The sequence below is a fragment of the Heterocephalus glaber genome, unplaced genomic scaffold, assembly GCF_053883595.1.
Source record: "Heterocephalus glaber isolate CG9 unplaced genomic scaffold, H.glaber_assembly_v1.0 deba00001795, whole genome shotgun sequence".
Classification (NCBI taxonomy): domain Eukaryota; kingdom Metazoa; phylum Chordata; class Mammalia; order Rodentia; family Bathyergidae; genus Heterocephalus; species Heterocephalus glaber.
The window spans coordinates 4,423,594-4,437,725 of record NW_028258476.1 but is presented as its reverse complement, the minus strand read 5'-3'; the positions used below and the strand labels follow the sequence as shown (position 1 = coordinate 4,437,725).

The 14,132-nt window shown below is 51.2% G+C and overlaps 1 protein-coding gene across 2 annotated transcripts; it reads left to right on the top strand.

The window, feature by feature from the left end:
• Positions 1-3,650: 3,650 nt before the first annotated feature.
• Riiad1 (regulatory subunit of type II PKA R-subunit domain containing 1) lies at positions 3,651-13,399 on the top strand. 2 transcript variants are annotated; one of them, XM_013075450.3, is made up of 5 exons: positions 3,651-3,756; positions 4,181-4,257; positions 6,797-6,843; positions 7,880-8,006; positions 12,117-13,399. In XM_013075450.3, exons 1-4 carry the CDS (start codon positions 3,673-3,675, stop codon positions 7,948-7,950), a joined length of 279 nt encoding a protein of 92 aa, XP_012930904.1. In that variant the 5' UTR covers positions 3,651-3,672; the 3' UTR covers positions 7,951-8,006; positions 12,117-13,399. The 2 variants fall into 2 exon arrangements, with proteins under 2 accessions (XP_012930904.1, XP_004854151.1); XM_004854094.4 differs by lacking the exon at positions 12,117-13,399 and adding an exon at positions 8,540-8,652.
• Positions 13,400-14,132: the final 733 nt, after the last annotated feature.

Sequence of the window (14,132 nt, the reverse complement as noted above, 5' to 3'; positions counted from 1 at the left end):
AAAGGAACCAGGAGAAACTCTGTTTCTGGCATTTGCCGACAGCCCCTTCTTTCCCTCCGGGGTTTGTGTCCCCGGAGTGGGCCGGAGGGGCTCTGGCTGGAAGCTCCTCGCAGACCGAGACGCCGGTTAGTTCCGCATTTTCCCATCAGTGCCCCGCGCCCCCCGTCTCTCGTGTGTAGTAGGTGCTTAATGAATACTCCGCGCGAAGACCTCTGCCCTCTGCCGGGGGCGCAGTCCTGACGCCTCCAGTGGGACACACAGCTGCTCTCCGCAGGGCGGAGAAGCCAATTGTTCCTTTCTGTGCGCTCCCCGCAGTTGGGTTCCCTGGGTGGGACTGGCTCTAATTGAGGAGGGCCGGAAGGGTAGGCGGGGAGCACATTTGGGGCCCTTAGTCCCCAAAGCCACCCTACTTCCACGTGTGACCAGTGAGCTCCGCCACCTGGAAGGAGCCTGACCCTCGGGGCGGGCGCCCAGCCCTGCCCCGGGCGTGGGGGCGCTGCTGACCTCACCCCGGCAGCGGCAGCTCTGTCCCGCGCCAGCCCCCGCGGCCTTTGTGGAGCACTGGCTCTGTCGTTCCCTTCTTCACCCTGGGTGCAGCTGATGTCTCCTCGGTGTGGTTGGTGTCTCTGAAATGTGTCCCAGCTGAATCCCAGCAGCCTCCAGTCCTGAGCTATCACGGCAGGTGGCCTCCTCATCTGGAGGCGAAATAGTAGCCACAGTCAGCGCTTATGTGGCACTTAGGGTGTCCCGGGCATTGTTCCAAACGTGTTCTACTCTCCAACTTATTACATCCTCGCCACCGCCCTGTGATGGGGATTCTATCACTACCTCCAAGTAGAGGCGAAGAAACCAAGGTGCAGAGCAAATAAATAACTTGCCTGAGGCCTCGAAGCTAGAGAAATCTGGCTGTGATTGGAGCCCAGGCAGCCTGGCTGCTGAGTCCACACATGGAACTCCCACATCAACATCCCTCTCAGGAATGGGGCCAGCACCAAGCCCGGCCTTTCTTCCTCTTCCAGCTTCAGTTAAGCCTGAAGGAAACAGTCTTCCTTCCCACTGCTTGCTTCTGTTGACCACCTGCCATCTTTCCTTAGCCGGGCTTCTGTGGCCCAGAGCCACACCCTGGCAGGTGTGTGTGTGTGCGCATGCGTGTGTGTGTGTGTGTGTGTGTGTGTGTGTGTGTGTGTAGTCCTGAGTGGACTGCATCGCATAGGTCCCAGGTCCTCCCAATAGGTCTGCTAAGATGGTGAGGAGAGGAAAGTGGAGAAAGACTTCGTGGTATGTGTTCAGAAGATGAAGCTGGCAGTACCGGAGAGTCTGAAAGTGCAAACCTATTCTCCAAAGTAACTTTCCATTCTCCTGGCCCATCCCCCCCCCCTTTCTTGCTTTCTAATCTGATCTGTGTTTATGGAGATGCTGAACAGATCTCACCCTCTGAGAATAGAGAAGGGAGGACCCCACAGCCTGCTTGATCTCATTACTCTGTGCCTTCTCCGCAGATCTGCCGCCCTGCTGCTCATTCAGGCCTGAGTCTAATCACATTAACTGAAATATTAAACATTCACGAAAATGAATTTCAACGAACTCCTCTCGCTCCTCCTCCCAGTCAGTAATTAGGGAGACAGTGGCAGGCAGAAAAATGTCTCCACTTCTTCCCTTCCCTCATTCAGGAGCTGCCAGATTGGACGTACCAGTCTGAGAGGAGATGCATGAGGATGACTGTGGGGCCCTGTCCCTCAGGGGCCCATTGGGGGAGTTTCTCTAAGGAGGAAATGTGGCTTCAAAGCCTAATTCCTCCAAGATACCTTCCCTGCCACCAACCCAAGCTCATCCCCGTGTTCCTCTGCACTCAGAGCTAAGCTGCCCTACATAAAAAAGACTATTGACTTTATGAAGAGAGAGAGCTCTGATCCCTAGAAAGTGAGAAATGCCAGATAATTGGTATATTTTTTCAGAAAGGGCAAAAGTTGGTGGCACATGTGGGTGAGGTGGCTAGTCATCAGATATGACTGGCTTCCCTGATTGAATACAGATGAAGACATCGCAGCAGAATGTATGAGAGTGTGCAGACAACCAGTTAGGTAATCTTCCTGCCCTCAAGTGGCTTCTACCTCAAGTAGGGAGGTGAGGCAGCCCAGTGTAACACACAATAGTGAGTAAAGAGATCTGCTAAGGAGACAAAAGCAGCCTCTCTCACAGGTGGGTATTTGGGCCACAGGATACAATCAATCAAGAACAGCATGACTGATTCTCAAAGCACAAGATCACATACCTGCAGAAGGTTCTGCAGGGTGTCAATTATTTTATGCAGGGGTGACAGGATGGAGAGAGTTATGCATGCACACAAGTGTGTGAATACATCTGTAGGTCCGGACTCCAATGGTGTCTCACATAAATATATATATAACTTTAAAATCTCCAATACCCATTAAAAAAGTAACATTACTTTGTGTATGTGTGTGTGTGTGTACCGGAGATCGAACTCGGGACCTTGCGCTTTCGAGGCAGGCGGCAGAGGAACCACTGAGCTAAATCCCCGGCCCTCATAACTTTTAATAATACATTAACCTATGTCCAAAATACTATGTGAACATCCAGTCAATACCAAGTTATTAATGAGTTACTGTATACTTTTTCACTAAGTCTTCAACATAGGACCACACTGACCCATGCAGCTCCGGAGCCTCCTCGTTCGCTTCTTTGAGGGGCGGAGTGTGGGGAGAGACAGGCCTGCTTAATGTCTGGTCCTGTCAGAAAAATAACCCTCTGACAGATGGCCACTTATCTCTCTCATTCTGTTGACTCTCTCTCCTGAAAAACAGACCAACCAAAATGATTCCGGACCGGACCCGGAAGGGGTTCCTGGGAATTGACTTCTTTCCCTGAGCTGGGAACTGCCAGCATTTTCCCTGATTTCTCAGTCTTTGCTGAGAAAAATAGAGGTCGACCACTGAGGGACCCCTGGCCCCAGTGGCTGATGCTGAGCTTGTTCCTCACTCTATTTCCCTGTTCCTTGGGGAAGTTGTTCACAAATCTGGAAAGACAGCCCCCCTTTTCGGTTCTCTGTTCATCTCCTCAGAAGCCTCTGCCGGGCGTGTTACTGTGGCGCTCCATGTGTAATGACAGACAGGCTCCTGGCCTTTCCAGGCCGCTATTTTCAGCTTTCTGGCTCTATGTTTCATGTTCCGCTGGTCTTTTCCAGCATCCTGAGACGGTTGCTTTGCAGAGGCTGTGCTCCGAGTGCTTTCGTGTTAAGACTCCAAGTCCGCACTGAGAAATATCCCAGGAACGACAGAAGGTTGGCTTACTGGCCATTGGGAAGGAAAGAAGCCTAGATTCGGTTTCCCCAGTTCCAGGTTTCCTCCAACATCTGGCCAGGTAGGGAGCCAGCTTCCGGGAGAGGCTGCCTTAGGAAACTTCTTCCTGTTTTGTTCTAGTCTAGGGCTAAGAAAAAATACTGTTTGAGGTTAGGTACGGCCAATAAGAAAGGTTCACTGCATATACATTAAATTGGGAAATCAACCCCAAATCTAGATCCAAGTTGACGTCTCAGCTGCAGAGCGGACCCCACTTTGCTTTCTAGGCCTCTCCGGCTTGCAAGGAGAGGGCGGGGGCGGGACGGGGGCGGGGCCTCACTGGCGGGAGGCCCGTCGCCTTGACGACCGCGGCAAGATGGCGACGCCACAGGATCCGCCTCCGGGACGCGACCCCGGGCTCCTGAGCCCCGCGCAGCTGGAGAGGCTGCGGAACTTCAAGGTGCGTGAGCCGGTGCTCCCCACGCCCGCCTCTCTCAATGTTGCTCCCAGGACAGGATCCCCAGACAGAAGGCCTGTGCCCGATCCAGGGGGGGGGCTCCGGGGAGACCCCTGGCGGATCTCCGAGCTTCCGGCCCCAGAGCCGAGCTCGGGGCGTCTAAAAGTGCGGGAAGAATTAAAGCAGGAATACGGCGGGAGAAACGGGCCGAAGTTACTGCCAGGTAAATCAGGTTAGGTACCAAGAACTTCGGTGAAGGCCCCTAAGTCTGAGCCGGAGGCGCCAGGAGAGAAGTGGAACGAAGAGGGGCGGCTGAAGGGTTCGGCACCCCGGGAAAGACGAGGTTAAGAAACGCGCAGGTCGTTTCTCTCAGCCCGTCGCACCTCCAGGGGCGACCCGCGTCGGGACCTTTTGCTCTTGCCCCCAGATCCAGACGCGCATTGCTAATGAAAAGTACCTAAGGACCCGCAAGGAAGTGAAGTTGCTCCTCAGCGGCTTCTTCAGGTAGGTGTTTTTCGGACTGACCTTGGACAGCTGCTGAACAGTTTTACCAAATCTTGCTGGGGGTAGATGAATATGAGTGTCCTTTCTTGAAACGCCCCCTGTTGCTTCTAACCTCTTAAAAATTAGAAAAAATCCTAAAATCAAAATTTTTCTAACACTTGGATTTGTGATGCTGAGGTTTTCTTAAACGATCTCTTAGAGATTTCCTTCAGTTATCTCTAAATTCTTTTCTGTTTGCGTGTGTGTGTGTGTGTGTGTGTGTGTGTGTGTCTGTTTTTGTGGCACTGGGGATTGAACTCAGGGCCTTCACATTGAGCTACATTCCTAACCTTTTATTTTATTTTATTTGTTTTTTGAGACAGGGTTTTGCTATGCAGTTCAGGCTGAACTTGAACTCACTATGTATCCCAGGCTGGCTTTGAACCCCCAGTGATCCTCCTGCCTCAGCCTACCAGAGCTGGGATTGCAGGTGTGCACCACTATGCCTGGCTCCTTTTTAATTTTTTTTTTTTTTTTTGAGACAGGTTCTTGCTAAGATGCTGACTTGCCCAGGATGGACTTGAACCTGCAATCCTTCTGTTGTAGACTCTCACAAGGCTTGGATTACAGACGTGTGCCACCACATCTGGCCTCTAAAGTCTTCAAAATACTAATATTCATACACTTTAACTGTGAAGATAAATAAATATGACCCTTGGAAGAGGGAATTTGGCTTTGAGAAACCGCACAAGCAGCCACTGGATATGGAACGTTATTCTCAACCAGAGGAGCTAAACAAGATCACTAGTAGGGTTTTAAAATATTAAATTAAGAGCCAGGTGTGGTGCACACCTGTAAGCCCAGTACTCAGGAGGCTGAGGCAGGAGGATCACTGAGAGTTTAAGGACAGCCTGGGTAACATAGTGAGACAAAACAAAATAAGTAAAATAAATAAATAAATTCACATATCTTCCTCTTCCCTACCTGAGAACATTGTAGAAAAACTCCAAGGGTTGATAGGTACTTATTTCTTTAGCAAAAGAAGACCGTTTTCCAGTGTATGCTGCAGCATGGTCTTTCCTTTCCCACACTGCATTTCACCCTGGCATTTGCTTGAGTGGAAAAATCTAATGCATTGAAAGGCAGAGAACTTCAGAAAGAAAAAAAAATGGATCAGCAATGGATGAAAACAACAGAGTGGTCTCAAATACTATTAGGCTATAGTCAAACCAGCAAGGTTTAAATAATTATAATGGCCTCCGTTTCTCGGCACCGATTGTTTCTCTACCCGAGCCGTCATCACATTGTGTTGTAACCACCTCTCAATCTTCTGTCACTGGTCCAATGCCCCAAGCTGGTTGTCATGTGTGTGTCAACTCTACAAAAGACAGACGCATGCAGGGTGTGGTGGTGCACATCTGTAATCCCAACATCAAGAGTTCCAGGCCAGCCTAGGCTACCTAGCAAGACAAAACAAAAACGAAACAGACAACCCAAATTATCCTTCGCATTTTACAAGTGTGACAGTCTCAGAGAAGTTAAGTACTTTCCTCACATTGCTGAGCAGCTTACAGGGCCCCTTGTTCTTCCAGTGTACTGTGCTGTAAGCACCGGTGCTGACGACCAGGGGATGCTCTTCTGTGTCTAATGGAAACCAGGCCTCAGTAGCTTGGTGGTATCTGGGGCTGGCCTCTAACTCGAGGCAATCCTCCTGCCCCAGCCTCCAGTGCTGGAATTATAGTGCCTGGGTTTATTTGCTGTCTTTATGAACTTGGGCAAATGATTAACCTTTTGGAGGCTGGGTTTCATCATATGTAGAATGAGGACACAGTAATTGCCATTTCACAGAGATGCCGTAAAGTGAGATGATATTTGTGAGCATATTTTATGAACCATAAAACTTGAGGGGATGTAAGACATTTCCAGGGCACTGGGACTTGGGCTGTTATCATGGTGCAGGGCCAATAACCATCTGACACTGTCTTCAGCTTTGTTTATTCCCTCCCACCGCCATGGGAATCCATGGTTAACCGGCCTCAACATTGTGGATTTGCCTGTCTCACCACACATGAGCCCCCTGGGGACCATGCAGTGTGCTCTTCCCGTTAGCTTCCTGCCCTGAGCTTGATCCTAGCTCTGTCGAAATAGGCAGGGTGGTGCACACCTAGAATCCCAGCCTTGGGAGGGTGAGGCAGGAGGATTATAAATGTGAGCCCAGCCCAGGCAATTTAGTGAGAAAGAAAGTCTGGAGATGTAGCTCAGTGCAAAGGCCCTGGATTCAAGCGCCAAGACTGCAAAATAATAAAATAATAATGATAAAAGTTTTTGGAATGACAAGCTTCACCTGGGTGAAGCACAGCTGCTTTGTGAAATGAGCAACAGCCTAGGCTTATTGCCATTCAGAATGTTTGGCTCTTTGCCTTAGATCCTGAGTTGAAGAAAAATTATGCATGAAGTGTCTTCGTCCAAGGTCCCCTGGGTTACTGGCTTCCAGGAGGGATGTGCCACACCCGCCTTACAGTCCACTTCCCCTCTGACCCTGTCCCTTCATGTTTTCCAGAGAGATGTTCCTGAAAAGGCCGGACAACGTGCTAGAATTTGCTGCAGGTGAGCGTGCCAGCATCCGTGCCAGGTGTGGTTGGTGCCGTAGATGTGGACAGCAGCCAGTGTTCCTGCTGCCCAGTCTGGGGTCCTCCTTCACCTGCCAGCCCCAAGGGGAGCTGTTTCAGAGGCTTCCTTGCTCCACTGTCGATTCCTCAAAATGAGGCCAGATAAGAAACGAGGCAGAACTTCCTCTGGAAAGGATTAAGAATTGTGAGAATCCAAAAGGAAGAAAGGAATGCAATGGCAGCCCTTTTGCTGGGAATCTTACAGTGGTTCTGCCCCTGGCTGTACGTTAGAATCACCTGGGGAGCTTTTTAAAAATTCCAGTGCTCAGGCTCCACCCCTAGAGATTTATACTTAATTAGTCTGGGTTGAGCCCATCCATAGTTTTAAAGGCTCCCCAAGTGATTCTACTGAATGCAGCTGCCCAAGAGGGCTCAAGGTCAATGGTATTTAGAGGGAAGGTGCCGGGCCAGCCAATTTCTTGGGTGCAGTGAACTCTGAGAGCTGTTTGCCTCCTCAAACTGCTCCCAGCAGAATCTGAGTCTGTCTCTGCTGCCACAGCAGATGCTGCCTGTGACTCACACGCTGCCAGTGGGATAAAAACCCTTTTCTGTCGTCATCCTGCAGAGCCTGGCTCTTCCGGAGGCTCTCAGAGAGGGCTACCCGGTACTTCCGAGGCAGGAGCTGGCAAGCCAAGTGGAGACAAGAATAATAGTTAGCATTTATTTGGGGCCCGAAATGGGCCCAGAACAGAAAATCCAGAGAATTTCGGAGACCCAGTGGCTCCCTGTGTGTCATCAGGCAGCCGGCAAATGCCTGGAGCAGTGTAGGAGAAGTGCCCTGTGTTGACCCTTCCTGGGACTGTTAGCTCCCTTGTCCTGAGCCACTCTGGTGGGGGCCATGTGACTACTAAAGCAGGGCACCCATAGCCATCCAAGGACCAAGCCATCCTCATTTTTTAGCAGAGTAAGCTGTCTCCCTCTCAGTCTTTCCCCCTTGAGTATAGATGATTTCTTCTTTTTGACTTTTATCCTAGACTATTTCACGGATCCAAGACTTCCCAACAAGATTCACATGCAGCTAATTAAAGACAAGAAAGTGACTTAATTATCAAAATCACCATGCTCAGCTGTTGGGAGAGATCAGAAGGAACCCAGCCTCTGGTGGGTGTCAACTTCCCTTACACATGGCATGGCTTCACTCCTGCAAAAAGAAGTACCAGTTTATTGGTCCGGGGTGCGAAAGAAAGCAAATGAAGCCAAGGAGAAGTTTCATGAAAGCCTTTAAGTTTCCTGACACTGTTTGGAGGGATTAGGGACTGAAGAGAGGCTCAGAAACTGTATAGCATGGCAGTGGCAGGGATCTTCCTGACTGGTGACTTGGATTAGGAGAAATGGAAACAGAATGGTGGGTGGCAGGGAAGGGTGGGGCCTCAGCACCGAGCGGGTGGATGCTCCTGCTGACAGTCTTTCCCGGGACCTCGGTGTCCAGCTGCAGCAGTTTCACTGGGTGCATCTTGGGAGCGCAGGTTCCGGTCCCTCACCTTTGAACTGGGCTGCACCATGATGCATCCTGTGCTGTGTGGGGAGGAAGATTCCCGAAACCATTTTGAAGGCTGGAATTTTTTTTTTTTTTTTTTAATGCGAGGTGGAAAAGGCCACCCTCCTAATTTAGCGGATCCGTTTATGTTTCGCAGGGTCATCTGGAAGCAGGAGAGCCCAGCTGCCATCAGCGTGGGTTTCCAGGCTACTTTGGGTTCTGTCTGCTGTGACAGGCTTTTAGAGATCCTCATTAAAAGCAGACCTTCTTGCTGGCCGTGCCTTATCTCACGGGGGAGGAGGAGGACACTCTGGGCTGTCTCGTACCTGGCTGGCGGCCAGAGGCCCGGGTGGCAGGGGCCGTTCCCACTGCAGCCACTCCCAGAACCAGGCCTGGGGCAGAAAGCAGTGGGGACGCTGAGGGTACAGCTGGTCACGAAGGGGCAGAAACAAGCAAGTTCACACTTCATCATGGATGGAACTGAGTGTCAGGTGTCACTTTTGTTTCCACAGAAGCGAGAGGAAGGGGGTTGGGCTGCAGGATGCGGAGAGTGAGCTTGGACACTGGAAAGCCACTCAGGGTCATGCATACTGGGAAAGGCCAGCCTCACGGTGACTCGGAGACAGTGGACTTTGCCTTTGGGGACTTTTAGGAACAAGCTGCTCATCCATTTGGTTTTCCACTAAGAGGCAGGGGAGTGGGCCAGGTGGCCTCAGTGAAGTCCTGTCAGGGAGGCTTGAGGATCTTTCCTGTCCCTTCCCGCTCTGGCCTTCACCGTCCGCTACTTCCACGATCACCTGTGTGTCATTTGTCAACATCACCATAGCAACAGAAGCACGGACCAAAGCCGGGGTTGTATTATTTTTATTTCCCTTGTCTCTGCCTGCCTTGTTTGCAGCTGCGGTCACCTGAAGTAGTAGAAAGGGCAACAAAACAGGGCATTTAAAGGACCATTAAAGCTACGCCTAAGCAGCTGTGGCCTAAGGACCCAAGGAGTTATTTTAAGTGCTTTCAGAATCACACTTTGGCAGGGCTGGCACTGACAGTGAGATAGCTTTGTTTAGAAAATCCAAACAAAGCCTTCAGCAAAAAGACACATCCGAGGAGGCCCTCTGGTGTGGAGCTTTATCTCAGGCAAGCCTGGGCCTTCTCCCCGGAGCGGGAGCAGAGCCATAGCCTGAGGGTAGGGAGGATGAAGCAGCTGCAGGGTGCAGAGTGCTTGGGGCAACTTTGCTGACAGAGCTTGTTCCTGGGGGCTCCTGGTGGAAATAAGATAGCGTCTCTCTTAAAATGCATACATTTAAATACATCTCAAAGCCTCCCCGAGAAGGACTATATTTAACACGTGGTTGTAGGGCTTCTACTTTGTGTGAAGTTCTGTGCCAGGTCCTGGGGAAGGAGGTAGACCTCCCACTGCGCGGTCATTTAGGGTCTGGAGAGGGGATTTCTTTCCTCCCATACCTTTACCTGTCTGGATGTCTCACCTGTTAGAATGAAAGCTTCACGAGGGTGGGAAGCAAATTAAAAATCCAACTTGTTCACCAGTGAAATGCTTGCTCCCAGCGGTGAATGGCCTAGACCAAGTGCTCGCCTTCATGGAGGGAATGAACGCACGCGTAACTGAGTGGGTGGCTACGTCACGGCTGCACACCTGCCATGAAGTGGGTGCCGCAGTGGGAGGATGGAGGGACACAGGCGTGGACTGGCTGGAAAGGGTTTTCCAGGCAGGTCTGGTCAGAGTCCCCAGCAGGTCTCACCCTGCCTGGTGACAGCTCTTCCTCATGACCTCCCTAACAGCTCCAGATTCTAGGGAAGCTTTTGTTTTCGAAAGAGGGAGAGAGAGAGGGGTGAACAGATGGAGTTGGTGTGGCCTTCCTCTTCTTTCTGATTCGGACCTAGAGCCGAGCAGCCGCCTTAAGTAACAGGGCAAGGTTGGAAACCAGTCCTCTAACGTGGCCCGAAAAACAGAAGGCGAGATCGTGGGGCCCTCGAGGGCAGCTTTGAGGACTTGACAGCTCCCAGTTACCTGCCTTCAGACTTGCAGGTGAGAGTAGTGAAGTCTAATTTTACAAACCAGAGTTTAAATCTGAATCCATCGCTTAGCAGCTGTGTGGCCTTGGCTACATCACTTACCTCTTAGAGTTGTTGGACTGGACCTATGGGATGGATGGTGGCTGGGACAGGGTGAGAGGAGACAGCAGACAGCAGGTGGGCAGATCACTGAAGGTTCGGTGTCCTGGACAAAGGAGGTTAGGCGTTTCTGTGTAGGCAATAGAGAGCCTGTGAAGGGTCTTAAGTCACAAGGAGCTCACGAGTGTGATGGTGTGGAAGACAAATTAGACCAAATAAGACGAATTGGAGAGACCTGTGGGGAGGCAACCTCAGTGGTCAGAGCTGCCTTTGTGTCATCTGCCCCTCTGCTCTGTCCACTGTGGCTGCTGGGAAATATTTAGCTGCAAGTAGCACACAACCCAATCTACAGTAATTTACAGGGGGTGCTTTGCTCACCTAGTAGTCTGGCAACTGGCAGGAGTCCAAGTCTTGGGGTGCTGATGAATAGCCAGGGCAGCCTTGACTCTCACATGCAGCCTTCTCCCAGCACCTGCTGGTTGCAAGAAGGCTGCTGTGCTCCGGCTATCACATCTGCATGTCAGGCAGGAGAGGGGAGAGCCACACCAGTCAACTCTGTCCCCCTGAACACGAAAGAGATTTCTTGGAAGTCCTCCCTCTCTCCATCTCAAAGGCCCACCTCAAGCTCAACAGAGACCAGGGAAGGTAGGGGGTATCACAATCCCCAACTTGGAACTATATTGCAAAGCTACTGTGATAAAAACAGCATGGTTCTCGCAAAGAAACCCCAGGATCAGTGGAACAGATCAGAAGCTGCAGAAACAACTCCAGACACACTCAGCCACCTCATCTTCAACAAGGGATCCAACCACCCTCATTGGAGGAAAGATAGCCTCTTTAATAACTAGTGCTGGAGAAATTGGGTTTCAACTTGCCAAAGATTAAAACTAGACCTATATCTCTCACCATGCACTAAACTCAAATTGAAATGGATCAAGATCTAAATATTAGAAACTTTAAACCGGCTGGAAGAGAGGTTAGGTAGAACTCTTGAAGACATTAACAGTAGACCAGGGCAGCAAGCAAAGGAAAGTTGGGAGTAGCTATTGGGTCTGCCCAACCCACGAAACAGCTAGGTGGGTCTTTTTTCTTTTCTTTTTTGGGGGGGGAGGGAGTGGGTGCTAGAGGTTGAATCTAGGGCTTCGTGCATGCTAAGCAAGTACTGTACCACTAGTCTACACCCCATCCCAGCTAAAGGGATCTTCTTAAAAAAGAAACCCAAATCAAGCCAGGCATGGTAGTGCATGCCTATGATTCCTGCACTCTGGGAGGCTGAGGCAGGAGAATCCCCAAGTTCCAGCCCAGTGTAGGCAACTTAGTGACATAACAAGACCTTGTCTCAAAATTAAACATAAAAAATGGGCTGCGGATGAATAGCTCAGTGTGAATGTCCTGGGTTCAATCCCCAGTGCCACAAAACGAAGCCCAAACCCTAAATCAGAGTATGTTACTCCTGGCCCAAAGAGTTCAGCGGTCCTCCGTGGATGTAAAATCTCCCGGGGCCCCAGAGCTTCTCAAGGTCCTCATCTCTCCGACCGTAAACATCCCCACCCGCCATGCCAAATAGTGCCCGCTTTGAGCGCTGTCCCATTTCTTGTCCCCAGATCTTCCCCTGGCCAGCGGCCCCAGTCACCACGCGCTGAGGAGGAGAAAACGCCACTGACAGCGCGTCTCTGGGACCGCCTGGGTCTCTGGGATTTCCTTCTTCTTTGATGGGGCCAGAGGAGGAGCAGCAGGACCGGGAAGGGGCAGCGCTTGTGATGCTGGGCGTTCTTCAGGGAAGCGACCCTCTTCTGGGACCCGCTCCACCCATCTGAATTCACTGTATCCTCAGCCAGAGCCACACAGCCCTGGGGAGGAAGGCCGGAAATGGAAATGGAGGATTTAGGCAGCAACCTAGCCTCAAGGCTGCTTGTCACTGTCTCGGGCTTTTGTCAGGGATCCAACTACGGTAGCCTCCTCCAGACTTACTTGATTTTATTTTGCAGTACTGGGGATTGAACCAAAGGCTTTACTATGCATGCTAGGCCAGTACTCTACCATTGAATCACATTGTTTGCCCTTTACCGGGGATTGAACTCGGGACCTTGCGCTTGCGAGGCAGGCGGCGGAACCACTGAGCTATATCCCTGGCCCTGCCCTTTCTTTTTTAAAACTTTCAGACTGTCTCACTAAATTGCCCTGCCTGGCCTCGAACCTGTGATCCTTCTACCTCTACCTGCCTTTTTTTTTTTTTTTTTTTTGGTACCGGGGATCGAACTCGGGTCCTTGAGCTTGCAAGGCAAGCGACGGAACTACTGAGCTAAATCCTAGGCCCCGTGCCCTTTTTTTTTTTTTTTTTTTTTTTTGGTACCGGGGATTGAACTCGGGTCCTTAGCTTGAGAGGCAGGCGGTGGAACCACTAAACTAAATCCCCGGCCCTCTGCCCATTTTTTTGACACAGGGTTTCACTCTAGTTCTGACCTAGGAGATTAGAGCGTGGAAAAACTGGCTGGGGAAGTAGGCGCGACTGGTTAACTACAAGATCCCAGAGACACGCGCAGAACAGGTCCCAAGGCCCTGAACTCGGACTTCTCGCGAGAACTCCAGCCGGTTTGGACCCCAAATCAGGCTAAGGCCTGGGATCCCAGCACCGCCTCTCAGGACCCGAATGGAGAAGTTCCCACGGGGGCTTTCTCGAAATTTGGACAGTATAAAAGGCCATAGACCCCAGAAGGGCTTGCTGTCCTGGCTTTCCTCACAGTGGTCTGCGCTGTCTTCCAGGGTGTTCTTTTACCTTGCTTTTTCCTCTTTTACTCTGCCCAAGCTGACTCTGCAGGGCATTTCTCTCTTACTCTTCACTTTTTCTTTTTCAAATAAACTCTGCCACTGCTTTTTGCTCGTTTCATTCAAGTCTTTGTTTGAGAGGAGAAGAACCTGGAATCTAACTCCAGAGGGACAGGTGAGCAACCCGAAACCCAGTCACGTTCGATTGGCGAGCCACTTTTAGAAGGAGCTACGGGATAACATGTTGATGTAGACATCCAGGAGGCGCCAAAGCCAGGAGATTCCAGTGACAATTCAGGCAGGCTTTGAACTCGCTATGTAGCCCAGGCTGGCCTCGAACTCGAGCAATCCTCCTGCCTCAGCCACCCTAGTGCTGGGATCACAGGTGTGCGCCACCACGCCCGGCTGGGTTCTAGACTTCTTCAGGAGGAGGACCTGGCAGGCCTGTGGTGTGAATGGGGTAGTCAGAAAGGATGATGTAGACTCTAGAATGGCTTCCAGGTTTCCCGGACGGCAGGGGGTGGTGGGGGTCATTCGCCCACACAGAGGGAAGTAGGGAGAGGCGGGGAAATGGGAGGTGATTGGGACCAAAAGGTTTCCACTGAATTTACAGTTGGGTCATGGTTATATTAGGGGCTCCAGAGGACCAGCCGGAAGTCGGAGTGAGGGGCGCAGGCTAGCAGTTGAGAGCCAAGGATGTGGGAGTGGGTCCCTGCTGCCCCGGGGTGGCTGTGGGGCAAGGCTGTGAGAGGAAGGTGGAGGAGGCAGTCGTGGGAAGGGGAGGCTGGCCCAGGGTGGCCTCTTATAGTGGGAGGCACTTTGATTGATCGATCGATCGATCGATTGATTGATTG

Excerpts from the sequence above, each read along its gene's own strand:
- Riiad1 (XM_013075450.3), top strand. The coding sequence starts at position 3,673 with ATGGCGACGCCACAGGATCCGCCTCCGGGACGCGACCCCGGGCTCCTG. Across the intron at positions 3,757-4,180 it reads AGAGGCTGCGGAACTTCAAG|ATCCAGACGCGCATTGCTAA; the intron begins GTGCGTGAGCCG and ends TCTTGCCCCCAG. Across the intron at positions 4,258-6,796 it reads CTCCTCAGCGGCTTCTTCAG|AGAGATGTTCCTGAAAAGGC; the intron begins GTAGGTGTTTTT and ends CATGTTTTCCAG.